The sequence below is a fragment of the Chiroxiphia lanceolata genome, chromosome Z, assembly GCF_009829145.1.
Source record: "Chiroxiphia lanceolata isolate bChiLan1 chromosome Z, bChiLan1.pri, whole genome shotgun sequence".
Lineage (NCBI taxonomy): Eukaryota > Metazoa > Chordata > Aves > Passeriformes > Pipridae > Chiroxiphia > Chiroxiphia lanceolata.
The window spans coordinates 49,712,814-49,740,361 of NC_045671.1; the positions used below are offsets into that span (position 1 = coordinate 49,712,814).

Sequence of the window (27,548 nt, forward strand, 5' to 3'; positions counted from 1 at the left end):
GGTCTCTTCCAGTCTTGATTATTCTGCGATCCTTTTTAAGAGCCCGAGCAGCTTGGCCCCCACACGCAGGCAGCCGCTGCGCTGGTGAATCTCTCCACAGCCCCGTGCGTTCCCGCCCCTCAGCGGCGAGTGGCTCTCTTTGTTACCGGACGGCCCCGCGGCTCCCTCCGCACCAGCTCCCGCTCCCTCACGGCCTCGCCGGGACCGCAGCCCGCGCGCAGGCGCGGAGGGGCCGCGCAGGCGCGCAGCTCCGGGGCGCGCGGGCGGCGCTTCCCCGGGGCGGGCGCGGGCCGAGGCACCGCGCGGGGCGCTCGGAGCGGCCCAGCCCCCGCCCAGCCGGGCATTGTTCCCGGCCCGACTCCGCCGGGAGGTTTCGGCCGCGTCCCGGCTCCGCTCCCCGCCGGGGCGGGGCGCGGGGCGGGGGCGGGGGGCCGAGGCCCCTTTGTCGCCTCCTCCCCGGCGTGCGGCGGCCGGCGCGGGGGGCGAGGCTCACCATGATGGCGGCCGAGGCCGCGGGGGAGGAAGGCGGCTCTGGTGCTTCGGCCGGGACGGCGGTGGCCGCGGCGCCCGGGGAGCCGGGGCAGTGCCTCGCTGTGTGCCGGGGCAAGGCGCCGGGGCCGCAGGGCCCGTTCCCGGCCGGCGGCGGCCCCCCGGGCGGGCCGGCTTTGTGCTCCGTGCTGGGGCTGCTGGAGCTGGGCGCGGGGCCTGCCCCTACGGCCGCCGATCCCGGCACCACCGGCTTCCCCCCACTGCCGCCGCCGCCGCCCCCCTTGGCCGGGGGGCTGGGGACAGTGGACGAAGGGGACTCGCTGGACGGGCCGGAGTACGAGGAGGAGGAGGTGGCCATCCCGCTCAACGCGCCCCCCACCAATCAGTGAGTACCCGCCGGGCCTGGGGAGCGGGGGCCGCGCCGGGGAAAGTGTGTCAAACGACTGGAAGTCCCGCAGAAGTTCTGTGTCCCACCCCCTTCGCCTTCCCTCCCTCCCTCTCTCGGTTCCGCTTCAGCAGGAAGGCTGGTGCACCGGGACACTGCCCGGGGAGCCCCATCCCGGGCGAGGGACACCCGCTGTCCGCAACCCGGGGGGTGAACGGCGGCAGGAGAGGTCGGATTCCTTCCCCTTCACCGAGGGTTGATGTTCCAGTGGTGATTGGGATCAGCTCCTAGGAAAAAGGGCGCTCGAGTTAGTTTTTTGCAAGTTTTCATTGCGATAGTGCAGGCTGCCAGGAAGAGTGAGTTATTCCGGTTGTGGATTAAACTACCTATCGGGGAAACTTTTCCAATCTCTGGTAGCGCCTTCTCCCTAGAGCCATAAACTTCATTTTTTTTAATAAAAGGAAGAAAAGCTAAACATGGCATAGAATACTTAATATATCATGTAATCATGTTGTATTGCATTGCCTTCTACTCAAAAAAGTAACGCTTTTCTTTCCCATTTCATATACGCACACAGCCAAAGTAATGCGCATGTTTGGTCTTTTTAACAGTTCAAGCAGTCTGGGACAGTGGATTTAAAATGGATTAAATTCAGTTCCGTATTTTAAAGTGTTGACAGGGGATATTTTTATAAATGGTGTCTAACTGTCTTGCTGCTCAACTAATTTAAAATAAAGTTGTTTGCAATTAGATGATGTTTGGCGAGAGGAGCCAATTGGAATAAATTGTAAACCTATAGTTAGGTTTTATTGTATTTATCCATACATTAGCTTAATCAGGATTCCTGCAGTTCTGGTGATAGAAGGGATCTTGTACTAGAGGCAGACTATTTCTTTGTTTATATTGCGTGAAATATAAGATCAGATAATGTTATGTAGAGTCCACGTAATTAGTAAGTACTCTAAAAGCAGTCTTTGGGTTTCACTATAGAAAATCTGCAGGTTTACACAAAGTACTTGTAGGGCTTGTATCAGAACGAAAAATAACTATTTTCTCCGATATTCTTACCATATTCTCCCCAGAATGAAATTGCTTCAAAGGCTTCCATTCTTTCATCAGTGTCTAAATATTTTGTTCCTGAAGCTATGGCAAGTATATTGGATAATGTAGGGAGTTAAGATACAGTTATCTTTTTTTATATATATATATATATATATAGGTCAGAAAGTTAATTTAAAAACCCATCTGAATTTTGGGGTCTTTCTTAAGTTCTCTCATAACTCCAGTGTCAGACTTATCTTCTGCATTGTCACATACTTTCACGATTTCAGGAGCTAGTGTCTTTGTATGTAGAACATAAACTGTAACACTGTAGTATTTTTTTTTTTAATTAATCTCTCTAACCTTGATAGGCTTTCTGGCAGTCCGTTATTCTTTTAATTCCTGGACTTGTGGAAGTTAGTAAATATTAAGGCCTTGCTTTGTGAAGACAGTCTTTGAATAGTCTTAAACTTTTAGAATTCCTTAGTGAGCTAGAAATAGGACTAGGCAGATTTGGCAGAAATGTGGGAAATAAAAGCATGTAAAAAGCAAATGCTTTTCAGTCTTGTGTACCAAGCTGGTGAAGTACAGGATTCTGCTTTTCTGGTTTTCTCTCTGAAAGTTCAGACTGCTTTTGTCAGACCTGGCTAAGTTCCTCAGCAGACTGAGGAAAAAGCCAAAAAGCAAGGAAAGCAGGGTAATTATTTATGAGCAGTCACTTGTTTGATGCTAAATAATTGTTACCACACTGACAATTTTGAATGGGTTTTTCAGTTAGATTATTGTCTTATAAGTCATATGCAAGCATGATGGTTTAACTTTCACAAAAGAGGATGTCAGGTTTCTAACAAGAAGGACAGACTAGGGGAACACTGCAGCCCTGGTTTTTGTCTTGGCTCAGAAGGCTACTTACCTTATTTAAGGGGGCATTGATGTTTATAGAGCCCCAGGGCTTAGCTCTGTAGCTCTAAATGTTTTTCTCTTGAAGATTCTTCAGTACAGAAACAGACAAGAAGTAAAATACACTTAAAAATTGATTCAGAAGTTTGTGCCTCCAAATATTTAGCCTTCTCCTTTATAGTTTTTATCCTTGATGTGTGACTTTTCCATAAAAAAATTAAATTGGCTGGTTATTTAGAAGCTTTTTTCCCTTTCATTCGTCTCTTATTTATTCTATGCAGTGTCAGTTTTTACCGTTCTCAGTTAAGTCATACAACTGGCATATGTCAATAGTAAATACTGTCCTTTCAGTCCTGCTTTTTTATTTTGGAAGTGCCATTTCTGTGTAGTTATACCATCTGCTTCTGTGGAGTTGAACTCTTGATTTATTACCAAAGCCACAGATCAATATTATCCATCATTGCATACAAGGAAAGCTCCAATGTAAGTCTTTAAGAATGGAAATTGATCTTGAAATTTAAACTTGTGTTCAATTTCTCCAGTTGAATGTGATTGCAAACTGCTGTTCCATTTGTTTAAATATGACTGCCAGCTCCACCCTTTCCCACTTCCTCCTAATTCATTCAGTTTTATAGGAGGAATGCAGGGTGGCTTGATGGATAATTCCATGATTCTGTCACGTGGTTTTGTCTTAGTTGCTTATATTATGTTATGGGTACATCAGAAAATTAAGAGTGCTCTTCACTCCTGGCCTTGCTCTGTGTGATACAAAATTACTGTTCTCCTCTATAGGAATGAAAAGGTGTTAATTCTTTTGTAACTGTGAGGACTCACTAGGCTTCTTTTCCTTCCCATAGATGTGCATCATGTTTCAGGATTTGCTGAATGATTGGTTACTGACTGCAGGGAGAACTATCTAGTAAATGTTGCTGCTGTTTTTTTCAGGTTCATACAATCTTAGATTAGACTTTTAAGTTTAAATAAAAAAAATTAAAGCATTCTTCACAAACTTAGACACAGCTTTATCACTTCTTCTTCTCCTAGCTGGTTTTACAATTTAAAAGAAAACCCAAAGCAAACAAAAATGCCTAAACACAAAACAAAATATGAGTTCCCAGTCTCCAAGTTCTAGGCCATAAAGATGTTATAGACAAATGCTTTTTTAAACATGAAAAAGATTTTAAGTACTGTAAAGTTGACATTCTATCTTTCACAATAAGTAACGTGAAGAGATGGGAAGCAAAGCAGATGCAAGTTCTGCACTTCCCATCAGGATGCTGTAAATATAGTTTGTTGTGGGAGGTCAGGATATGTCCATCTTTGCTAGCAAGCACCTAATGTGCTTAATTTCCTCTTGTCTTTTTCATGTACCTAAGGAACATGTTAGTGTTAGCATTTTCTTTAATTTTGGAGCAGTGGGAGAATGTGTTACATATGTTAGCATGTAACGCATCCTCTTTATGTGTGAACTCAAAATCTCCCAGTAGGGTTGATTTTTTTTTTTTTTTTTTTTTTAAAATCTTTAATCTGGAGAGAAACTGACTTAACTGTCTATTCACTGTGTGTGTGTTTTCATATTTTTCTGGAGCACAGCAGTGGTGTGTTTATGTTGCAGCTTAATGCTAGGTGGGAGGCATAGGATGCTAGGAAATAAAATGAGCAGCTTTGTGCTTGTTTAGGTCCCCTGCCTTCTATCCCATTTGCAAAGCTCAGTGACAGGCTGAACTAGTGTAAGGAAATGCCTTCAGATTTAGTGAATGAACGCTGGTTCAGTTATTTATATATTTGATTTAAAATCTTAGTTGACAATGTTGATTTAGATCCTAGTGTAGCATTAAGATGCTAGGAACAGTTCCAGTATTCTAGGAAAAATGGCATTTCCATGTGATGTTTTTAAGCAGTGATTATCAGTTTGAAATGGAAATCAATTGAACTGTGAAAGTGGTCAATCACATAAAATAAAATAGGCTGTCAAAATAACTCCTGGTTAAAACAAATCTTGCCCAAAGCAGATGTACTCTTACAATCACTCTTGGTGCCTGTTGAGGCAACATAATGAGAAAAAGAGCTGAAGATAGAGGTGGGTAGAGAAATATAAATAAGCATGGATTGCATGAAAGTAGAACATTTTTCCACCTGAAAATAGAGTGACGTTCTAGTATCTTCACATGAGTGTTGGAAGTGTCAGGTCCAGAGTTCTGCACCATTTGTTTGTTTCAGAAGATCACAGAAAGAAATTTTGTTCCGAATAATGGTGAAAGACCCTTTTACAGACTGATGAATGAATCTGTTGCACTGGAAACTGAGGGGAAATAATGTTGGCATGTTCAGTTAGGTACTGTATTAAAAAAAAAAATGAAATGTGATATAAATTGATTTTGGCGTACAAGGTTTCTTCTCTTTTTAGCACTTAATGTAGTTAGCAGTGGATGTTTTCCTTTTTAGGTAATGAGTTTCTCTATTAATTCCTGTTCTCTATGGCAGGGAAACACCTTATTTTTCTCAAGTTGGTGGATAAATGTACTGTTGGGGCTACTTACAGAACAGACCTGAATATAAATCTGTTTTTAGTTCTGGCTGAATGTGTGGTATTAGAAGTGTGATCTTCACTGAGTGGTTAAACACAGTGGGGCAGCATCGTACCTAACCCCATACAGGAAGTGAAGCTGTAAGTAAACCGAGCGTGTTGGTTACATAGGTAAATGAAAGCTTCAGATAAAGAAAACCGGAAGAGGGACAGCATTTGAAGCCAGAAAAAGTTTGAGGAGGATTTTTCAGTAGTCTGTATGTCTAGTTAACATCAGATGATGTTATTTTGTTTAAACAGTGAGGAGAGTCTCTTGACCTGCTCTTTATTTATGTTTTATTTGGTGTCATAGAGTGATTCCCAGAATATCAATGTGGGACTTCCACACTTCATCAATTGGCCTGCCCTATTGAGAAGCATAATATCATGCTGTATTTCTTGATCTTTTTTTTTCTAAATGTTTTATGGCTGTGGAAGAAGGAGGAACACAAATTTTACAGTGGGGGAGTGGGTCTCTTCAGCATAGGACTCCATTTTCTTACATAGCTATCTTTCTACCTTAACAAAACCAAAAAAAAAAGTCTTGATATTTGTCTTGCTGGTAGACACAATAGGAGAGAGGAGAAGAGATCTTGATTTAACATGATCTTAGTGCTGCACTGTAGTATTGCAGTATGGATTCCTCAGTGTCCCTCCAGAGTACAGTCAGTACAAGTAAAATGTTATCAATGCTTGACAAGGTGTAGATACTTGACCAGCTCTATATAATTTTGTATACTATATAAAGACTGAAGGTAGTCTTTAACAGTTTTTGTTTTAGGTAAAATACCTGCTTTATCACTCTGGGTAGTGATAGAGCAGAAGAAAGTTTCTGTTATTACTTGAGTCTGTGTATAAATTTTGGGTTGTGCTGAGAGGATTTGTTAGGGGAAAATTGTGCTTAACCAACCTAAGAGCCTTCTGTGATGAGGTTATTGGCTTGGGAGAAAGGGAAAGAATTTAGCTTAACTTCAGTAAGGCTTTTAACACCTTCTTCCATAGCCTCCAGACAAGCCCACAGTGTACAGGTTAGGTAAAAGGACAGGCATCTCACTGAAAACTTGTTGAATGCCTGGGAACAGAGAGTGGTGATTAGCAGCACAAAGTCCAGGTGGAGGCAAGTCACTGGTGGTATTCCCCAGGGTGCATCCAGGGACCAGTACTATATAACATTTTGATTAATGAACTGGATGCTGGGACAGAGTGTGTGCACCCTTAGCAAGTTCACAGACAATGCAAAACAGAGAGGAATAGCAGCTGCACCAGATGGGTGTGCTGACATCCAGAATGATGTGGACAGGCTGGAGAATTGGGCTGCAAGGGTTCTTGTGAAGTTAAACAAAGGAACTGCAAAGCTCTGGCACTGGGGAGTAGTAACTCCAAGCACCTGGTGGGGCAGAGCATTTGGAAAGCAGCTCTGCAGAGAAGGATGTGGGCATCAGGACCTGAGCAGAGCCACCAGTGTGCCTGCCTGGCGAAGAAGGCTGACGTTGTCTTGGGCTGCACTAGGAGGAGCATTGTCAGCAGCTTGAGGGGGATGATCCTTTCCCTCCGTAATGGTGAGACACATCTGGTTTGCTGTGTCTGGTGCTGGGCTTATCAGTACAAGAGAGACATGGACCTACTGGAAACAGTCCAGTGCAGGGCCATCAAGGTGATGAAGGGACTGAATCATCTGTCAGATTAAGAGAGGCCAAGAGAGCTGGGACTGTTCTGGAGGAGTCTTGAGTGGGTCTTAAACATGAGTATAAAGATCTTATGGGATGGGATGAGATGAGAGAGCCAGACTAACCTCAGTGGTTGCTGTGACAGGTCAAGAGGCAATGGAGACAAATTAAAAAACTTGAATTTCTATCTAAATACAAAAGAATTATTATTTTTTTTTTAATGGTGGAGGTTGTCAAACAGTGATAGAAATTGCTGAGAGTTGTCATGGAGTCTCTGTAGTTGGAAGATGTTCATAATCCAATGGAACATGTCCCTGAGCAACTGGATGTAGCTGATCCTACCTGTACAGGGTGTGGGGGGGCAGGGTTGAACTGGAGGATCCCCAGTGGTTACCTGTGGTGATTCTATCTAGATGTATAAAAATACTGTTTGTAGTTGAGGATCCATGTTACAGACTTATTTGATGAAAATCGTTCCTTGAAGTAGTCAAGAATAAAGTCAGGACAGTAGCTAAGAGGGAAGATTTGTAATGAAAGTACAAGGAATATTTAGGTTGGCAAAAAGAGTATTTAATTACTTTCTATATAGGCATATGTCTTAATTTCTGCTGTAAAAGCTCAAGAATTTGCCTTTAAAAAAGGGTCTTTCTAAGCTACCTAACAGTGCTATTTAAATATTGATTAACTTGTTTCAGTTACCTACCATTTCCTTCTAAGGTGTGTTTTGATTACAATTGGCTAGCATGTAGAAATTAATGTATACAAACAAATGTTGCTAGATTAACTTTAAAGCTCCAGTTGTATTTTAGGAATGGAGTATTGAGGTCTTCAGGACACTTAGTGTATCCAGTGGGTATTATGGTAAGTTAGCAGTCTGATTCTTATGTTGATCAGACCCTAAAAAATTCATTTTGATGTTCAAATTTCGGTATTTTCAGCCACTTCTCAGGCCACCTTCACACCAAATCAGTTGTTTTTGTTAGTGTTTTGGTTTTTTGCCAAACTGAAATAGCAATAGTTGTTCATCCTCAAGTAGTAATTGTTTGGGTTTTTTTGTGAGTATAAAGTTTCATCAGGGTTGGAATATATAGAACCATAGAACCAAAAAATGGCCCAGATTAGGAGGAACCTTGGAAAATCCTGTGTCTCAACCTTTTGTGGGAAAGGGAGTATAGCTGAGATTATTTGTCATCCTGTCCAGTCACATCTTGAAAACCTCCAGTGAGGTTTTTCTTCCTCCTGAGGGAGTTTAAATAAATAACTTTAACTACTGGAACACTGTGATGGGATGCCCCTGAGCCTTCTCTTGTTCAGAGAGAAGGGGCCAAGCTCATTCTTTTGTCACAGGGCAGGTTTTCCAGCCCTTTGTTCATCTTTTTGGGCCCTCCTTTGGACCCTCTCCAGTCTGTTCACATCTTTCTTGACTTGTGTGGAGCAGAACTGGACACAATCCTCCAGTGGCAGCCTCACAGCTGGATGGAGTGGGATGATCACCATCTAGATTTAACCAACCTTTAATGATCAATTCAGGAATCATATGGTAATTATGTGTAGATTTGTGTAAGATGTTTCTATGAAATTTTGTTCTCCTTCTTTATTGTTACTATTTTTAGCCCACCTCTTGCTTTCCATAAAATTATGCATACGTATGTATGTAAATATTCAACCATGTATGGCACATGCACAATAAGATATTCTGTCTATGGCTGATTAGGTTTTCTGTGGTTATGTTATAGATAAATTGCATCATTTTTTATATGTAAAATTTAAGAGTAACCATAAATCAATCAATTTCTTCTCAATATTGCCGTCTTAGAGTTAGCACCAGAGATGTTACAAGATTCAAGCTTGGATACTTGCATAATTAAAAGGGGTGGTAGAGAAGTGTCTTTATTCCTCTAGAAGCAAAATACTACCAAACCTCTGTAGTAATCATCTCAATTATTCAAATCTAGAAACAGGTTTTTTTTCCTCTTCTTAGTTGTATACACAATTTTATGTCATGCCATTAGATTTGTTGTGTATGGGTTGTACTCTCTAGGTTATATTCCCCCACTGTTGTTCCTAGTGCATGTGGGAAGTTTTGGGCAATGCAGTTCAGGCATTGCACCCCTCTTTGATTTCTAGTATATAACTGTCAGAGTTTTCTCATTATAGAAGCGGTTATCTATCTGCGGGCGTGACACATCTCTCTAGAGAAGCAATCCAGTTTGCAGGAGGGGGTGAGAGTGAAACACAAAACCAAAACCTGTGCTTTGTTAGTGAGAGTGAGGTGGAAGGAGGAGAAAAAGGTGAAGGAGCCTCTGGTAGATTTAATGAGGGTAATGGCTGACAAGTTGAACAACATCTTAGAATTTCCTTAATTATTGTAAAAAAGTATCTGCTTATTTGTGTAGTAGTATCAACATTATTTCTGTAGTAGTTACTCCCAGTTCAAACAGAAAAAGGTGCATTTTTGACCTCAGGGCCCAGTTAACATAGCATGTAAAAATGGGAAGTTTCTAGCTAAAACCTTTAATGAATTCGAGAACTCATTTCCTAATCTGATCCTTCAGTAGGAAAAATGCAAGCTGTTTCAAGAGCTATTTTTCATCAGGTTTAGCTGTATTTCACTTTCTCATTGGTGGCTCTTGCAAAAAATGAGATAGTCTTTTCAGTGCTGGATATTATGCTGTTGTCACATCTCTGTCTCTTAAAGTTATAGCATTGTTTGCTACAGCAATTGAAACTTTTAGAGCCTTTCTGCCCTTTGTGAAGTTATTTAAATGTATTCTTCTACTGTATGCTTATCTTGCTCTTTCATCTTTGTGTAGTCACTTCGTTAAGACATACTGAAGTTTTTGGTTGATCTGTTTTGTTCATCGCAGAGCTCCTTTATCTTAGAGGTGCATCCATTTTAGCATATTTGCAGATCTTTTTCTGGTAGCAAGTTTTTTGTGATGTGGAGAGCTGCAAAGACTTGGTCAAAAATTGGTAACTACTGAATAGTAACTAACAAGACAGGAAGAGGAGGTGAATTTAGTAAAGTCTGACTGATATTTAGTTTAAGCTCTACAAATTATGTGCATAAAGGCAGTAATCAGCCTTACAAATCTGATGGAGATGGAGGATAAAGTGCTGAAAGGCAGAGTCTGGATACAAATGGTAAAGCTAAAAATGCGTTTTAGGCTGAGAGAAGCTGTAAGACTGAAATGAAACTTGAACAGTGAATAGGAGCATTGAATCTTCAGATGGAAGGCTTGAGGGGAGAATGGTTGATGTTAACAGAATAAGAAGACATTCAAGATGTTTTGTTGTGTAATTTTCTCCTTTGTCTTCATGAAATTGTACTTGAGACTTCCGTGAACCTTTTGAAATTGAGGATTTTCACCAGTTCTAGGTAATCTTTGCTATTTTGCTTCTAATTGGAACAGAGCTCATAGTCTCAGGAGGTGGTAACAAAAATCTGTAATGTGTGAAAGACGCTAAGGCAGTGTCTGAATTGCTAAAAGGGGGGCTCTGACTGTGACTCCTTCAAGTTCTCTGTTGTTTTTAATGGGTTTTCTGGAAGCAGCAAGTTATGACTGAGAAGAGCTGTGAGTGAAGAGGATATGACATTTAATGACTTTTTTTTCTGTGCACCATAGCTTTTTCTAGATGGAAATAGAGAGGTCTGCAGCTGTTATCAACATCTGTATTTGTACTAAAATGCTGAAATTCACTTTTTCTTCCCTTCTGCAATTTATCTTTTATTGTCTCATCACTAACCTACTGTGTTCCCAAGTAAAAATTGCAGTGTACTGTAAGAGCAGAATTCTTTAGTGAAACAGCAAAGCTTCATACTTGTGTTTCCCACATGTAAAAAGGCAATATGTAAATAAAAGGACTTGCTTGTACAATGTGACATGCTTCCACGCACAATAGCAACTGACTCCTTCTACATGGTAAATTCACCATCTGCTACCTCTTTGTGAGGAGCCTGTGCCTTGCATGGGCCTTGTGTCCATGTTGGGGCCAGAAGCCCTGTTGCTGTACTGTGGGCTTGCTAAAGGGATGCAGTGTAGCTGCAGTCGTGCTCACAGCAGAGAGTGCTGGCTGGGCCTGATGGGACTGGTGTGGCTGGGTGTGTGGTACCCAGCATCTTCCTTGGAGCATACGAAAATTTAAGGATCTCTTGTTTGCATGCAGACCAAAGGTAACAGCTCTGACTGCAGTGCAGCTCATTCCATGAGGTTTATGATTTGGCATATGGTTGTCAACCACTGGATGTAGCTGTGACTGTAGTGTAGGGACCATTCTCTTCCACAGCTCTGTATTTCTCGGGTTGATGCATAAGCTGTTTGTGATATTATTGTTTCTGCGTTCTGTCTGCTTGCTGTCATTAAGATCCTGATATATAGGATTGGGGTTTTGAACATGCTGCTTTTGATTTAAACTGGCAGATGGAAGTATTTTCATGCACAGTTTTTGACTGGTTTGTGAAACATGGAAGCCTATTATTAGTATTCTCTTAGAAGCAAAATAAAAAACAATTATACAAGTTTATTAAAGCAGGTAGTTAAACAGGTGGTCAGAGAAACAACCACCAGAATTGTGATTTGTAGTTGGTAGGACATTTTATAGTTGAATCATTTCATAACACTGTCTTACAAGGCTACTTATGTTTTCTCTTTCAGTCCTTGTTGTAAAAGCAACTGTATTGTTAGAGCACTAGCTGTGATTCAGAATGTCATTGAATTGTTTGCTCAAAACACACTGAAAATAGTGGATTGTCAGCATGTAAGAAGTTGCAAAGTTAATGTTAGAAGTACACAAGTGTTCCTAGATAGGACTAGGCAAGCAAGCAGAGGCAACTGGAAATTATAGGGATCTTGTCTTTTGCAGTGAGGGAGGATATACATCTAAGTGGTAGCAAATTATTGTTTTGAGTGCAGGCATTTGATAAGTCATAGCCATGTGGCAACTTCGTGTTTGAAGAGTAAGGCAAGTTTTTTAAGTGATACCTTCCAATCCAAATCGTAATTCCTTTCGTGAGACTTATAGTGCACTGTACATAGCACTTCCTTTTGCATCTGTTAAGAACCTATATGGTTAAACATTGCTTCTGACTGTGAAAACGTTAAACTTGAAGCTGTTTTGGTTGAAAAATACTGAATTTGTTGGTCTTGACTTACAAAACTCAGAGGGAGAGGTGGTTTCTTTTGGTGTATTTTTGCAGAAATAATGGGTTCAAGCTCACTAATATACTTGTTTGAAGGCTGAAACCAAAGAATCTGAGACTTCATTTCATTTCAGAAGTTATGGTAGTGTGGTCATATCCTTCATAGTGTTTGCAGTCTATTGAAATAGTTGCAGTCTGATGAAATTACGAATATGGCAGGTTCTTTAATTTACTCATTTCTGTTGTACTTTCTTTGGCACTGACTGTTGAATGGATCTGACAATACCGCATAAGTGTTCTTAATATTTTCCATCAGTGCTCGGTACATTCATCAGTATTCACAGAAAAATTGATCTATGGATATATTTCAAAGCAAAAAAACCCCAACAGCAGTTTAACAGAAGTATTAAGAAAATATATAATGTAACTCCTTAGCTGAGCACTTAATATCCTTAAATCAAATTAAATACTTCAGTTTTGTAAAACAGTCTTTACTGCTTGCATCATTACCTTCAAGAACTTTGATAGCATAGTTGCAGAGTGCATCTTTCTATAACACTGAAAACAGGCGATAAGTAGATGAATTATAAGACGTGCACTTCTGACTATGAAGTCTTTCAACACTCTTAGGTTGTATATTGCTTGAATAAACTGGTTTTGTCTAGTGATAAAATTCTGCTCTCTGGAAAAATGTAGTTATTTCTTGACAAGCATTTTGCATACTCTAATGGTATCATACATACTTGCACTTGAGTGTGTATCCTGTTCTTTACAGATGTGTGCTATCTACAGAGGCTTCCTGAGGATGATGTCACTTGAACTGTTCTCTGTTATCATTGCTCAACACTGACTGCTTTGCTGCAGTTTATATTAAATTTAGGGTTAATATTTATCTCTGTGAGTAGTGCTATATAGACTAATTCGTGCATTACACTAATGCATAGTGAGCTGTAAAATACGGTGTTTTTTCCATCAGAAGTTAATATTTCAAATACCAACTCAGTGACACTGATTTTAGTTGCACTCAGAAGTTAACTCGATATTTTTATTTCAGAAAACAAACTTTTCCTTAAATGGGACAGCAAGTAATTTTTAACCTTGCTTTACCAGGTAATAAATGTTTTCTGGTAGGGTTGATATAAGATGGTTGAATGGGACAGAGTGCCTGTTCAGTGTTAGAGAAAGTGACCTCCCATATGTGGGCTATACCAATGTATATATATTGCTGTCACCAGCAAGGAGGGTGTTCTCCTTGTTCAAAGCTTCTGGACTGAAAATTGGAGCACCCAAGTTTGTGCTGTCATTGTTAGAAATCCCTGTCCCTTACAGAAAAGTTGTTTGTTTTGTTTGCATATGATCCTGCCTTTTTTTTTCTCAGTAAATTTTTTATTGGTAATTTCTGTTCTTACTAAGACTTCCACCTTCCTCATTTTGAAACTGTGCCTTTTTTTTTTTTTTTTTTAGTTTGGCACTGTAATACATATGTTTCTCAAAAGAATTAAGATTATTTTTCTCATGTGGGTGATAAATAGGAACAAATAAAAGCTCAGTAAACCTATTGTTAGTTTAAAATAGACTTTATGGAATGTTGGTTTCCTTGAATTTCTTGATCAGGAAAGCTTCTTGGATCTCTGGGCAGTTTCATACTTCATGAAAGTCAGGCTATCCAGGAAAGCAGAGCCCAGTGGTGACATGTGCTGGGAACAAACTCACTCGAGTTTCACCTATGCTGTGCACACTGACAAGCAGAGTATTTTATCCTAGGTACTTCAAAATTGACAGTCTTGATTTTGTTTCATTTCCTAAAGGACTCTTCTGGGAGGGGAAGTATGATCCACTTTTTTGTGGACCATCTTTGAATGACAGGTTTCTGTTCACAAGGCTGCTGTGCCCTGGAATGGGATGGCACAGGATCTCGGTAATGTAACTTGACCTGCAGCGGTCTTAAGTGCTGTGTGTTGCACATACACAACAGTGCTCTTTCTGGTTGAACTTGTTTTGATCAGGATGAGGAAGAGAGGCAAATGAGACCTGTATTAGCAAGCACATGGCTTTGCCAGGGTAAACAGTATCTGTGCTGGTTCTGCTTCTACTGGTAAAATGATTTTTACTAGTTTAGTCTATCTGATTTTAATTTTGACAAAAGCTCTCAAAGCTTTGGATTCCATTTTGTAGAAAAAAATTGCATCTGGTCAGATTTTATCAACAGTTTAGCTATTAATTTTTTTTGGAACTGCAATCTGTGACGTATTTGGTATTCTTTTATATATTAGTTCAAAAGGTCATTTACATATCTCTTCCAAATTGCATTTTTGTGACTCTTGCAAGACTCTTGTGAAGTGTTAGAACTAAAAGGCACATTATCTGAAATAGTGAAGTATTTAAATTGTCTAAAACAGTGGCTGTTTGGAAGGTGATGTTTTCTTGAATGTAAAAATTAAAGTTTGAATTAAGCAGAGTTAGTTGGTGGAGCTAATGAATTATTACAGTATATAACTCTGGAACATGCTGTGGCTTTGTGAAGGTGGTGAGAGCAATGGTTGGCCCTATTTGAAAAGTACTCTCCATTGCTGCCTTTTTTTTTTTTTTTTTTTTTTTTTTTAAGGAAGTAATATTTGATCATTTTGGATAGAACGAGGGTTCTCACAAAGGCTTGTAAATAAACTGAGGTAAGGTGATTGAATGCTTGAATGGTAACAGTAGATTGAAGTATTCCCTTGTTGTACTTTGCAGTCTGTGATTTGCTATGCATCAGCACTCATTTTCAGTTGATAGGGTACACATCGTGATTGGGAAAGATGGCTTTGGGGCTGGATGGTGGTCTGGTGACTGCTGTCCCATTCACAGGCTTTGCTGCAGCAGTATCTCTGTCAGCTTATAAGCAGGCTGATACCATGCACTTCTCAGTTTGTGCTTTTGAAATATCCAGCCTGAACTAAAGCCTGTGTAGGCTTAAAATGCAGGAGTCTTCCAAGTCAGATCACTTACCTCTGTTCCTGTTTAAAATAAGCAAATTAGGGAAGAGAAAAAAACTGAGGATACATATAGACCCTCCACCTCTTAGGGTGGTTCCTTGGGAGAAGCAGGTTATCTGAAAAACTTTGCTGTGTTAAAAGTATTGTTTATTAGAAATAGGTAAACTTGGAGGTTAAACTTGTAGCAATGTAATAACTTCGAAACAAAGCTTTGAAGTTACATCACTTTTGACTGAAATCTTTTGTTAGTTCCATAGGTCTGTTGTGTGAGAATAAACAAAACGCTTACCTTCTAAGGACACCCATTGTTACTCTTTTTCAGGTGGTATCATGGAAAACTTGACCGAACAATTGCAGAAGAACGTCTTCGACAAGCGGGAAAACCTGGAAGTTACCTTATTCGAGAGAGTGATCGGAGACCAGGTTCATTTGTGCTTTCATTCCTTAGTAAAACAAATGTCAATCATTTTAGGTGAGAATTAAATGTTTTATTTTGAATACTGTGATCCATTTATTTTTGTTTCAGAACTCAGTAGGGTGCAAGCAGAAAACTATCATTGTATTATAATTCAGTATTTTTTACTCTTTATGCTTATGTCGTACAGCTTTTTACTTGTATTTAATTGTTTTAAAATATGATGCTTAAAATTACTTTATAAAATAAAGAACAAAAGTGTCAGGAAACTGAAAATATCTGTATACAGAAGCTAGTTTAAAGTGGTTTTGAATGGACTTTAAGCAACATACAGGCTTCGTTAGTCAGTCAAGGAGATTGTTTTGAGTCTGTTCCATAGTAGTCATTGTAGCGCACATGGCATAGTTAAAGTGCTAGCACATCTGTTTACTTCCTTAATTTGGAGGGAAAAAAATGGAAAAAAAAAAAAACCAGGAAAAAAAAAGGAAGAAAAAGAAGAAACAAAGAGGTATTTAATAATAAAAACGTTTGCTGGAAACAGCTTTCAGCATGTGTTAGAATTAGTTGTTTGTAATACAAGTAGCTCTTTATCCAGAGTGGTAGCTTGGATTACTTTACCATTGTCAAACAAGTGTGCATTAGTAAGTTTGTTTATTCCTTGGTATAAATGAGGTGTATTCTTAAAACAGCTTGAAGGTTAGTCAGCAAGTGGAGTGCTGCAGTGTAATGTTCCTCTTTACAAAATAGGAAGGCAAATGCATTTCTTCAGCAGTAAAAGAAGTATTTGTCAGTTGTCTTGGTCCTAACAAACAAGTCGGAAGCAAATACTTCGTAAGAAGTTGGGAATTATCCAGAATACCGTCTTATGAGCCACTATGTGCATGGCTTGCAAATGTAGGGAAGTTTTGGTTGCATCTACTGTATGATGAAGTGTGATTCAGAGGTCCTGATGTAGTATAGCCATGAAGGCATAATTCTACTAATTGCAGACAATGTGACACACAGATAGTACCTCATGTTTGCATCTTGCCATCTGAGCTCTCAATTTCAGCTTCTCAGCTGTACTGATACACATATGGGAACTGCTTCCTGTGTAGCAGTAGTAGAAAAGGAAACTCTGACCATACTTGCCCTCTAGTGCTGTTTTGGAGTCTTGGATTATTTTTAAGAGCTTCTCCTTTTGAAGTCAGTGTCAGGCAATTGGCTGTTGGTTTATGCACCCCGTAAAAGTGGGTGCATCTTGGGTAGAAAATAATCAAATGATTTCCAATTCCCTAAGAAAAATATTTTCAATCCTTAAGGAATCTTTCTTTCAGTTCTTTTGGTGTCCCTTGAAAGTTGTATACAGTCATATATGCAGCATGTTTTTGGTGAGTCAGTGATAAAATATACTTTGAGAGAATATATTTATTTTTAATCTTTTCCTTCAGAGTTTTTGATGATTACAGAAGTCTTTCTGTATTTGCTAACTCAATGTTCTGAAGAAAGGTTTCATTTAAGCTTGAGGAAATAATAATCCAAACCACTAAATTTCATTTAGAACCTAATCCCTATTGAATAATTTGCCAAGGAGTCTTAGAGAAAATCTGCTAAAACACCTAGCCCGTGTCCTTAGAGTTGCATTGTTTTCTGACTCCCCTTGCAGTGCTATATGCTTATAAACTTTAGATTTAATCTCTGAAGATTCGTCTCTATGTACATTTTACGTTGCTGTTTGGGAGAAATAATTTAGTTTGAACTACGCATTAAAGAATCTCTGCTTTAAGAAAAATCACCAGCCTTACATAATAATAAACAGTTCTGTAGGAAGTTAAATTACTGAAATGGTTGTATAAGATTTTTTCCATTAGTTATCAAATTTTTAATTTGAGTATAAAGTACATACTTTGATTATTTCGAAGTAATTTCTTAACGATTAATATGGATGCTAAGCTAACTGTAACGAAGGGACTAATTTTTGAAGGTGTTAGTTTTCTGTATTGTATAATCAAATGCAGTAATTTTTTGTTAAAATACTTTGCTACTTCATTAAATTTGTCTGTGATCATAAAAGGTGTATGTCCTGTATGATATAAATAATAATACTATTGTGTCTACCAGTGCATTGCTTCAGTTTTCCAAGACACTCAACACATTTTTCTCCTTTTAGTTTCAGTTAGTTCTGACAAATGTACTGTCTTTTCTGTAAATCAGCACTTTCTTTAGATAGAAGACTGGTGTATTATGCAATATATATCTGTAATTTTTTATTAAATATTTATTAGCTAAGGTTTAATTAAATGTTTATAGAGATCCTTTAATACTGCATTTTGCTGCATATAGGCACTGTTTTAAGAATCAAACATGATCCTAATCTCGTTTTCCTTAAAAAAATGGTAGCAAAAATTTTTCTAGTGTCAAACTTCTTTTTTTTTAATTAACAGGATTATTGCCATGTGCGGGGATTATTACATTGGTGGACGTCGTTTTGCTTCACTCTCAGACTTGATCGGTTATTACAGTCACGTGTCCTGTTTACTGAAAGGGGAAAAGCTGCTATTTCCAGTAGCACCTCCAGAGGCAAGTAGTAACATTTTATAGCAAAATTCTGAATTGTAACTTAACCTAAACGTTCTTAACTTCAATCACCATTCATAGTTATCTTTGGGAAAACCACTTTAGAAAGTTTCCTGTAGTTCTGCAAAGGCATGTGTGGAACTATAGGGAATATAAAAATGCATTTTTAGTGATACAAAGTAGTGATTTAAAAAACCTCCACTATTTATTGAAAATATATAAGAAGGAAGCTAGAGGTGTTGCAGTTATCTCCAAATGTAGTAACAGGATTTTAAGTAGGCAGAAATAAACAAGAAAGTGTGCAGATCTTGGCTAATAAAGAGCGCTGTTGTAATGTAACCTTCACTGCTCTGTGGTATCAGGCGATGGTTTCAAGATATGCGGTCTGGAGATAACCAAGGTTTCTTTCACATGCCCATCCTTTAAACAATATAAGTAATTAAAATGAAACAAAACATTGCATAATATCCCACACAACAAAACTCAAAACCTAAATAACAGTGTTTCTAAATGTTAAACTTCTGGACATTTCTTCCAGTCTAAGTGAAAAAAAAGTTTAAAATGAGAACTCTCTTAGCTAAGTGTATGAATTATGCATTTCCAGCTTCTCAGTGGTTTTGAGCTTTGAAAGTTCAAAACTGGCAGGGGAGATACAAGTGATGTTACCAGTCCTTTGCCTCAGAATAGCATAATGCTGGGGAGAAGGATTCTACACTATAGAGAAGAGTATTATCTTTGATCTCTCCTCTTACATTGTAGCCTGTGGAGGACAGAAGGAGAGTTCGAGCAATTCTACCTTACACCAAAGTGCCAGAAACTGATGAAATAAGGTATGTTTGAATAATAGCAGTAGCTGCAAAATTCTCAAGAGTACTTACGAATACTGAGGATTTAAGTAGATGTTCATAGGCAAATACTGCCCAGCTGCATCTTTAAACTTAACACAGTTAGATTATGCCTCTCTGTTCTTTCTTTGGAAATAACAGTAAGACTTTTTATTCTCAGTATTTGCTTGTATTAGTTGTAAGGGAAGGTACATTAAGTTTATAGAAATAAAATTAGTAATGTTATAGTTTTTAAAAGCCCTAGATTTTTACCAAAAAAGTAAGTTTGTGTGAAAGAATTCTGTGCGGAAATGCCTTACGCGAGTATGTGAAAGAAGTGAGCTAGGCTTTTTTCCTGAACTGCCACAGAACTGTTAGTAGATAAATAGTTCAAAGCAAACAATTCAAACCACTAGAAAGTGAACCTTGACTACTGATAAATTTAAGAAAAGGAAAAAAGGACCTTTCAGTAGAAGAACATTTTCTGGTTACTTAGAATTGGTACTGCTTTCTTTAAATGGATTTTTTTTTCAGGTAGAAAAGAAGGAGTATTTGAAAGAGATTTGTAGTGATTTCTAATCTTATTAAGGAGTAGTTCTGGTTTCTTAAGTAGACGTAATACACCAGAATTGGGAATTGGCTTGGCTTTGGGACTATCAGCCTAAAATGTAGCGAAAGGTATGAGAGCTTTATATCCTCTTTGGAAAGGAAATGTATCCCAAGGGTCGCAGTCCAGTCCTATGTGACCCTTTAAAAGATGATATGAGGATATTTGGTTTTGTGATTATGCTTTTTAAGAAGGTGATAAGACAAGGAAGGACCTTTCCAATGGCATATGGCAAATAAGGCTTCCTATTATGTGTGAGAATAAGAGAGACTGAGTCCATTAAGTGCCTTATTGCACCTACCAACTTAAGAGGAAAAAGCATTTTATTACTTTACTATTATAACAAAAATTGTAGAAAATTAAACCTTTTCTTCCTCTTTTAGGATAGAGCTGAAATGCAAAGTTTCTGTTTGGGTTTTGAGTTTACATGGCGTAGCTGGGACCAAAGTTCTCATTTTGTTCTAGATTGAATTAATATGCTCATTAAGACATTACGCATTTCAGAGAATCTTGACTTAGAATTTTAATATCATAGTTAATATTTAGCAAGTTTGAAGTATTACTGAGTTAGTTTCAACCTGTGTTCTATGTAATAACAGTACAGCTGATGGAATGTGTTCTTGTTGTCTGTCTTCTGTTAAGGTTCAAAAGCAGCTGAATTTATTCTTTGTTTTCAATAGCGGTTTGTTGCTTTTTGTTCTTTAATTCCTGCTGTGTGCTATTGTTGAAGTTAATGCCTTTTCTGTTAGCCTGTTTCAAATAAGAGAAATGCCATAGACATTTACTATGTAATTTTTGACTGAAATAGTAATTAATGAGCTTTGATCCTTTATTCCTTTTCCTGTACCCTAATGTGTCATGAAACTTGATTGAAAAATCAGTGCTGCATGGAAAAGTTTTCATATGACCTGAGTTTGGGGTAACACTTAAGGAGTAACCTACACTAACCTTCCAGAAATGAAACTCCCGTAGACTAGATGCTGGGTCCTACAGTTTGAGCACAACACCACCATGCAGTGCTACTGGCAGGGGGAAGCATCATGAGCCAGCAGTGTGCCCAGGTGGCCAAGAAGGCCAGTGGCATCCTAGCTTGTATCAGGAACAGTGTACTCAGTGCTGGTGAGGCCACGTTGAGTACTGTGTCCAGTTCTAGGCCCCTCAGTTCAGGAAGGATATTGAGGTGCTGGAGCAGGTCCAGAGAAGAGCAACAAGGCTGGTGAAGGGACTCAAGCACAAGTCCTATGAGGAGAGGCTGAGGGAGCTGGGGTTGTTCAGCCTGGAGGAGGCTCAGGGGAGACCTCATCTCTCTCTACAACTCCCTGAAAGGAGGTTGTAGCCAGATGAGAGTCAGGCTACTCTCCCAGGCAGCTAGTGACAAGATGAGAGGACCTAGTTTTAAGCTGTGCCAGGGGAGCTTTAGGTTGGACATTAGAAGGAATTTCTTCACAGAGAGGGTGATTAGACATTGGAATGGACTGCCCAGGGAGCTGGTGGAGTCACCATCCCTGAAGGTGTTTGAGAAAAGACTGGATATAGCACTTAGTGCCATAGTCTAATTGACAAGATGGTGTTCAATCATAGGTTGGACTTGATGATCTCAGGTTTTTTCTAGTCTAGTTGATTTTGTGATTCTATATGTTAATGCTTCCTATGCATTTCATGAAGTGAATTGTGCAGCTTCTCTGGTAGCTGTTCTACACTCTCTTTGTATCATTTGTCTTCATATGTAAGAACAGAAAGAACAGATATTCCACAGCTTCTATTATGCAAGATTATTTTTCAATGAAAGGAATATTATTTTCTTATAGACTACTGAGGGTTATTTTAATTGTGTTTAGTATTTGATCTCTCTTGATAAAAGAACAATGTTACTGTCTTTTAATATTGTTGTGGTGTTATTTTTCTTCTATATATCCTCAGCACACTTTGAAGTTGATAGCACTGAAGTATATATTAGATACCAAACATAAATAAAAAATACAAAAACTTGTATATAGCAGCCTCTTAACTGTGAGGAAAAATATGCATGATACGCTTGGGGTATGAATTCATGCATTTTTCACAAATAGGTTTTCCCAAATATTTTGTGGAAATTATACTCAAGAATTCACTGTGTTTATTAAACTTTATATTACAATTGTATCTCTGACTTAAATCTTGCTGTAACCCTCTTCAGTTTCCTTAAAGGAGACATGTTTATTGTCCATAATGAATTGGAAGATGGCTGGATGTGGGTTACAAACCTTCGGACAGATGAACAAGGTCTTATTGTAGAAGACCTGGTAGAAGAAGTGGTAAGTAATTTTTGTATTCAAATTTCTTAAATGAATGAGATGCTTTTTGTAAAATAATATTTGAATGAACAAAAACTAGGGACATTTAGTTGCTTGTTTTCTAATTATGTACTTTTCTAAACCAAATAATTTGATCTAGTAGCTCTAGAATACTGCAACAAACCTTTAAGCCTAATTCAGTATCAAAAATGCCTATTCATGTGTTGTCCAAATACAAGTAGAAACAAATGGTACTGTAAATTTGCTAAGCACTTCCCTAAAATTGACTGTCCTGATGAAGAATCTGCTACTCATTTCAGTTGCATTTCTTTCTTACCGTTGCCATGAAATGTCAAACTCCACAAAATGTAATTTTGCATCGTGGTAGGTCTTTCTCTTCATACAAGGGTGATATTTGGCTTAAAAATTTATTGACGAGAGGAAAAAAAAATATACTTTTTATAATATTTTCCTGTACAGTACATGTGTTTTGCTAATAGCAGAGTTACCTGAGATGCTTCTCTGAGACCTGTGTCAGGATGTGAATAACTAAATTGAAGTGGCAGTACTAGACTTGATCTGTAGACTGATAGGTCAGTGGCTAATTTAGGCTTAGGAAAGCTGAGATTTTAGAAGGTTACCACCTCTAAAAAAGGACTTGAAACGTTAGAGAAACAATCCTCCGAAAGAACATATTTTGGCTGAATTTCTACTTAATGAATGAAGAGGGAAACTTTTCACAGAATTGTAGTAAGCCCTTTAGTTCAAAAATGCCTCAGACTTCTAAGTGTTTTGTATATTTTCTACAGAAGGTCTTATGACATTTATTTTTTGAATTGAGCTGTACTGTCGTCATGCACTTAATATGTTAATTCTTTCACAGGGAAGAGAAGAAGATCCTCATGAAGGCAAAATGTAAGGATTTTTGTTTTGTTATTAAAAGCAATCATAACTGTTTGTAAACTTCAACTATGAGATTTCCAAGCTTTTTTTTTTTACCAAAGAGATTTGTTTTTTCATTTCAAGACATTTTTATGTATTATCTGCTGAAGATGCATGGATAATTAACATGAAAGGGTCCTGTGATAGGCGTACCTGCTGCTAATGGATATTGCAGTGTTGAATTCTTGGATGAGTCCATGTATAATCACTTTCAACCAAAATATGCGCAATGGAGTATTTCTTGAACAGAGTTGCTGTAGAGTACTCTAAATACTGGAGAGAGAGCAAAGTACTAGAAATACTAAAATACTAGAAATACTAGAGTGTTAGAAAAGTGTCTGTTAGCCTCGTGGGTGGTAGAGTTGATCTGCTGGAGGATGGGAGGGTTCTGCAGGGGGATCTGGACAGTCTGGATTGATGGGTCATGGCCAGTGGTAGGAGATTCCACAAGGTCGAGAGATCATTTCTGTCCTTGGATCACAACACCAACAGGCAGCAATACAGTCTGGAAGAAGGGTGTCTGGAAAGCTGCATATGGGAAAAAGACATGGGGGTGCTGGTTGACAGTGGCTGAACATAAGCCAGCGTGTGCCCAGGTGGCCAAGAAGGCCAATGGCATCCTGGCTTGGATCAGCAGTAGTGTGGCCAGCAGGACCAAGGCAATGATTATCTCTCTGTACTGGGCCCTGATGAGGCTACATCTCAAATCCTGTGTTCAGTTCTTGGCCACTCATGGCAAGAAAGACACTGAGGTGTTAGAGCAAGTCCAGAGAAGGGCAACAGAACAGGACAAGGGTCTGGAGCACAACTGTGATGAGGAGTGGCAGAGTGTCTCTGCTCCTAACAAGTGATAGGACAGAAGAAACAGCCTCAGATTACACCAGGAGAAAATTAAATTGGGTATCAGGGAAAAAATGTCTTCACTGAAAGGGTTGTCAAACCTGGGAATACACTGCCCAGGACAGTGGTGGAATCATCATTCCTGGAGGGATTTAAAATGTGTGTAGACGTGGGATTTCTAGACGTGATTTAGTGATGGACTTCGCAGTGCAGGGTTAATGGTTGGACTTGATGAACTTAAAGGTCTCTTCCAACCCAAAGGATTCTAAGGTACTACAAAGTGAAGATGAGTTGCAAATAAAAAATTACTAGTGGCTTGGTTATTTAATCTGATGTCCTCATTTGTCAGTTTGCACTTGCTGCTTTTTCACTGTTGCCCACTTTTCAGTCTCCAAGAGGCTGGTGGCTGAAGAAGGCATTTCGCTGGTATGTTTGTTGTGTACTGAGTTCTGCTAATCAATTTGGCAGTATGGAGCCCTTCAAATGTGGAATTTTTTGTTTACTTTTTTGCAAAGTAGCTGGTAGCAGATATTTGGAACTTTTATACTTTTTATACTTTCAACATTTGTTTACCTTTCAGAGAAATACAGAGGAGATTGCCTTGAGCATACCCTCTAAAGGTAGTATAGGAAGAAAGTTAGAAATTGGGCTCTTTTGTGATACATAAAGAAGCCATATTTTTAGCTTTCATTTGAGTACAGAATATTAAACTGCAGCATGTAGCAGTTGTAGGAACTGAATAGTGCTAAGTATCAGGCTAAGACTAGGCAGAGGCTGCTGAACTTTTATGGAATACTTCTCTGACACAGAACTCTGGGAAGGTACAAGGTGTGTGATCAAAGCAGTTTGTATTCATTAATCTAACAAAGCTAGGTTTTGTTTCCACAGCTCTGGCAAATTTGAGTTTGTGGTTTTCTCTGCAATGTTTTAACTTCCTTGTTTGAGCTTTGGATTTCATGATTCAAGTAAACTGCTGTATAATACTGACTTCAAATAATGCCTATCAAATTGTCTACTCTTTAGACAATTCATTTTAATCTCTGAACAGAGTTGGATTTGGACATCAGCTCCAAGTATTGGATATTTTTATTGAAATTATTTATATACCTGTTAATGTTACTTTTTTCATGCTATTGGTGGAACAGAATCATTAAGTAGCATATTCATTGTCTCAGATATATATATTAGGTCTGTTTAAATAAAGATTAATTCATAGGTACTAGAGCCTTGAATGTCACCACTACCAAAACAGAGGGCTGGTAGTCTTGCTTTCTGATTTTTCTCTTCATCTTTGTTAAGATGGTTCCACGGGAAGATCTCCAAACAAGAGGCTTACAATTTGCTGATGACAGGTACATGTATTTCTGATTGAAATAGTGATAGTAAAATGGCACAAAAGGGATCCTTTTAATATTAGAGTGTGGCAAAACTTGCTTTTATGTCAGAACATATGTAAGTATCTTAAGAGTCTCAAATCCCTGTGGTTGTTACTTCAGTAGAAAACTACACTGGAGGAAAACTGTTGTGGCTATTAGTACTGTTAATGTAATAATTTTTTATTTAAATAATTTTTAAATAAATAAATGTGTAATCAATTATTTCACTTTTTGATGTCTTCTTCAAAATGCTGTGGAGACTAGGCTTTTATATACCTAAAAGAAAATATATTATAAACATTCTTTGCACTTTCTGAAAGCAAATATTTCTTTAAATGAAAACATCAGTATTTTTCAGCCATATTGTTTAATAGCTTACTTTAAATATTGGAACAGAAATTCTTATTTTTTGAAAACATTATCAAACCTTTTTAGTGCTTTTTTAAAGACGTGGAAAAGATGATGTGAGCTACAACTAAACCATTTTTCATTAATTTTGGTGGCTTAGTCCTAGTTCACCTAGTTCGAGATCACTGCTGGAATTTACCTTACAGGCTTTGTATTTCTTCAAGTGTGCAATTCTTCCTAATTTAGGTGGAAATGGATTTAATAGGGGTTTATAGAGAACACTTAAGAAAATTAACACTGTTATGATATCTTTTCAGTTGGTCAGGTGTGCAGTTTTCTTGTGAGGCCTTCAGATAATACCCCTGGGGATTATTCACTTTATTTTCGGACCAGTGAAAATATTCAGCGTTTTAAAATATGTCCAACATCAAACAATCAGTTTATGATGGGAGGCAGATACTATAATAGGTAAGTTTTGATGGCAAAAGGAATTGTTTGTATTTTATACTTTTATAACTTGATTCTGTTTATAATTACTGCTATGCTTTTAAGACTATGGTTTTCTTTATAGAAACTATTTTCCCTAACTTCCTTAGTAGTTGCCTGTAACTGAGCAAGTTCTTAAGCTTAAAGAGCCCCAGTGTACCTTTTTTCTCTTGAAGTATTAGTCCTTCTGCAGACCGGTTTATTCACACTGTAAATTGTAGATTGTAAGGGTCATGTGGATCCATAGACTGTGGATCTGTAATTAGGAGAATGCTCTGTTGGAAGTAGCTTGGAAACTACTCAGTGTGTTCTTGGCTATTTGAAAAGGGATAATAGAAATGTTAATTTTATCTGAGACAATCAGTAGAGTTTTCAAATGATAGAAATGGGTATTCACAAGAAAGGGGAAAAACATCTTCATTGTTAGAAAAAGTTATAAAATTGCATTTTAATATGTGTGTTATACCTGGAACAGAAATACAGATCAGTTCAGAGAGCAAATTTGAGATGTACTTGTTCTGCCGTTGGTGCAAAAATATAGTAATTTGTACAAAAAGAAAGAGGAAGTAATGAGATATGTGTCCCCTTTTGTGGAAGAAGCTATCTGTACACCTCCATCCTTGGTAGTCTTGTTTTTAGAGTTCCTGTAGGTGGAAGACTTCTCAGTAGAGAAAACTTGCCTTTCTCTTTTGACGGAGGTCATTGCCTGCCTCAAAAAATCAGCATTTTTCCAGTCTTGGTCACTTAGAACCAGGGCATTCTTCATCCCAGTAGAGAATTTCTCTCACTTCCAGCTTGGCTTCTGAGTGGGTAGACATCCAGCAGCTGGTGTGTCTGAGAAAATGTCAAGGTCTCCTCACTAAGAAGTTCAGTGGACTTTGTCATATGACTTCACATGGACAATGGTTTGAGGCTAAACAATTGGACCCTTATGAACCTATGCCTGTGCCACACCTAGGCTGCTTGAATACCTTCTTCATTAATCAGTCTGGCCTCCAGACATCCTCATTGAAAACCAGGCGAGCTGCAGTGTCAGCCTTTTGTGAAGGTAAATGCTCTTTTGCACATTTTCTAATTACATGGCTTATTAGGAGGACGATAGGCCAGGAGCCCTCACCCTAGGTGATGTCAAATTTATCAGCAAGTTAGTGGAACTCTTATTAGGCTCAAATGGTTTTGCAGCATTAAATAGTGTTACTTCAGAAAGTTACTACATGAGGTTATTACAATTCTGCTGGATTTACTTAAGGAATGGATTACATTTGTCTGAAGGAGATTCTATGGTGTTGAACAGAAAACTAAATTGTAAAGTTAAGTAGCAGTAAGTTATGACAGAATGCTTTAAGCTTTTTTTTTTTTTTTTTTTTTTTTTTAGTATTTTGGTACTTAGTTTCTAGAGATCTTCCTCACTGTGAAAGAGAATCTGATTCAGTTTTGTTGCATGTTTTGGAGGATTATTACTGTAATCACATTCAGTCCAACTTAGTATGTGTGGCAGGTTAGTAAATTTGCTGGAAATTCGAACGTGATGAAGAATGCAGTGCAAGATAAGGCCCCAAAATGAAGATGCTAACTTGCCCAAATTCTGTGATGTAAGATCTACTGCAGATGGCATGAATTAGGGAGCATGAAAAAGTGAATAACTTTGTGGGATTTTAAATTCTTGTACTAGTTCAATAATTGGACACTGTAAGAAGTATTTTAACATGGGAAGGCTA

General features: G+C 38.5%; 1 protein-coding gene across 1 annotated transcript in view; it reads left to right on the forward strand.

The window, feature by feature from the left end:
* The first annotated feature begins 494 nt into the window (after positions 1 to 494).
* RASA1 (RAS p21 protein activator 1) overlaps positions 495 to 27,548 on the forward strand; it is a 51,164-nt gene continuing 24,110 nt past the window's right edge. Inside the window, exons 1-8 of the mRNA XM_032676904.1 lie at positions 495 to 874; positions 15,486 to 15,635; positions 18,002 to 18,137; positions 18,894 to 18,964; positions 21,742 to 21,859; positions 22,722 to 22,753; positions 24,920 to 24,972; positions 25,662 to 25,812. Of these exons, the coding sequence (XP_032532795.1) occupies positions 495 to 874; positions 15,486 to 15,635; positions 18,002 to 18,137; positions 18,894 to 18,964; positions 21,742 to 21,859; positions 22,722 to 22,753; positions 24,920 to 24,972; positions 25,662 to 25,812 (1,091 nt within the window). The remainder of the gene's footprint in view (positions 875 to 15,485; positions 15,636 to 18,001; positions 18,138 to 18,893; positions 18,965 to 21,741; positions 21,860 to 22,721; positions 22,754 to 24,919; positions 24,973 to 25,661; positions 25,813 to 27,548) is intronic.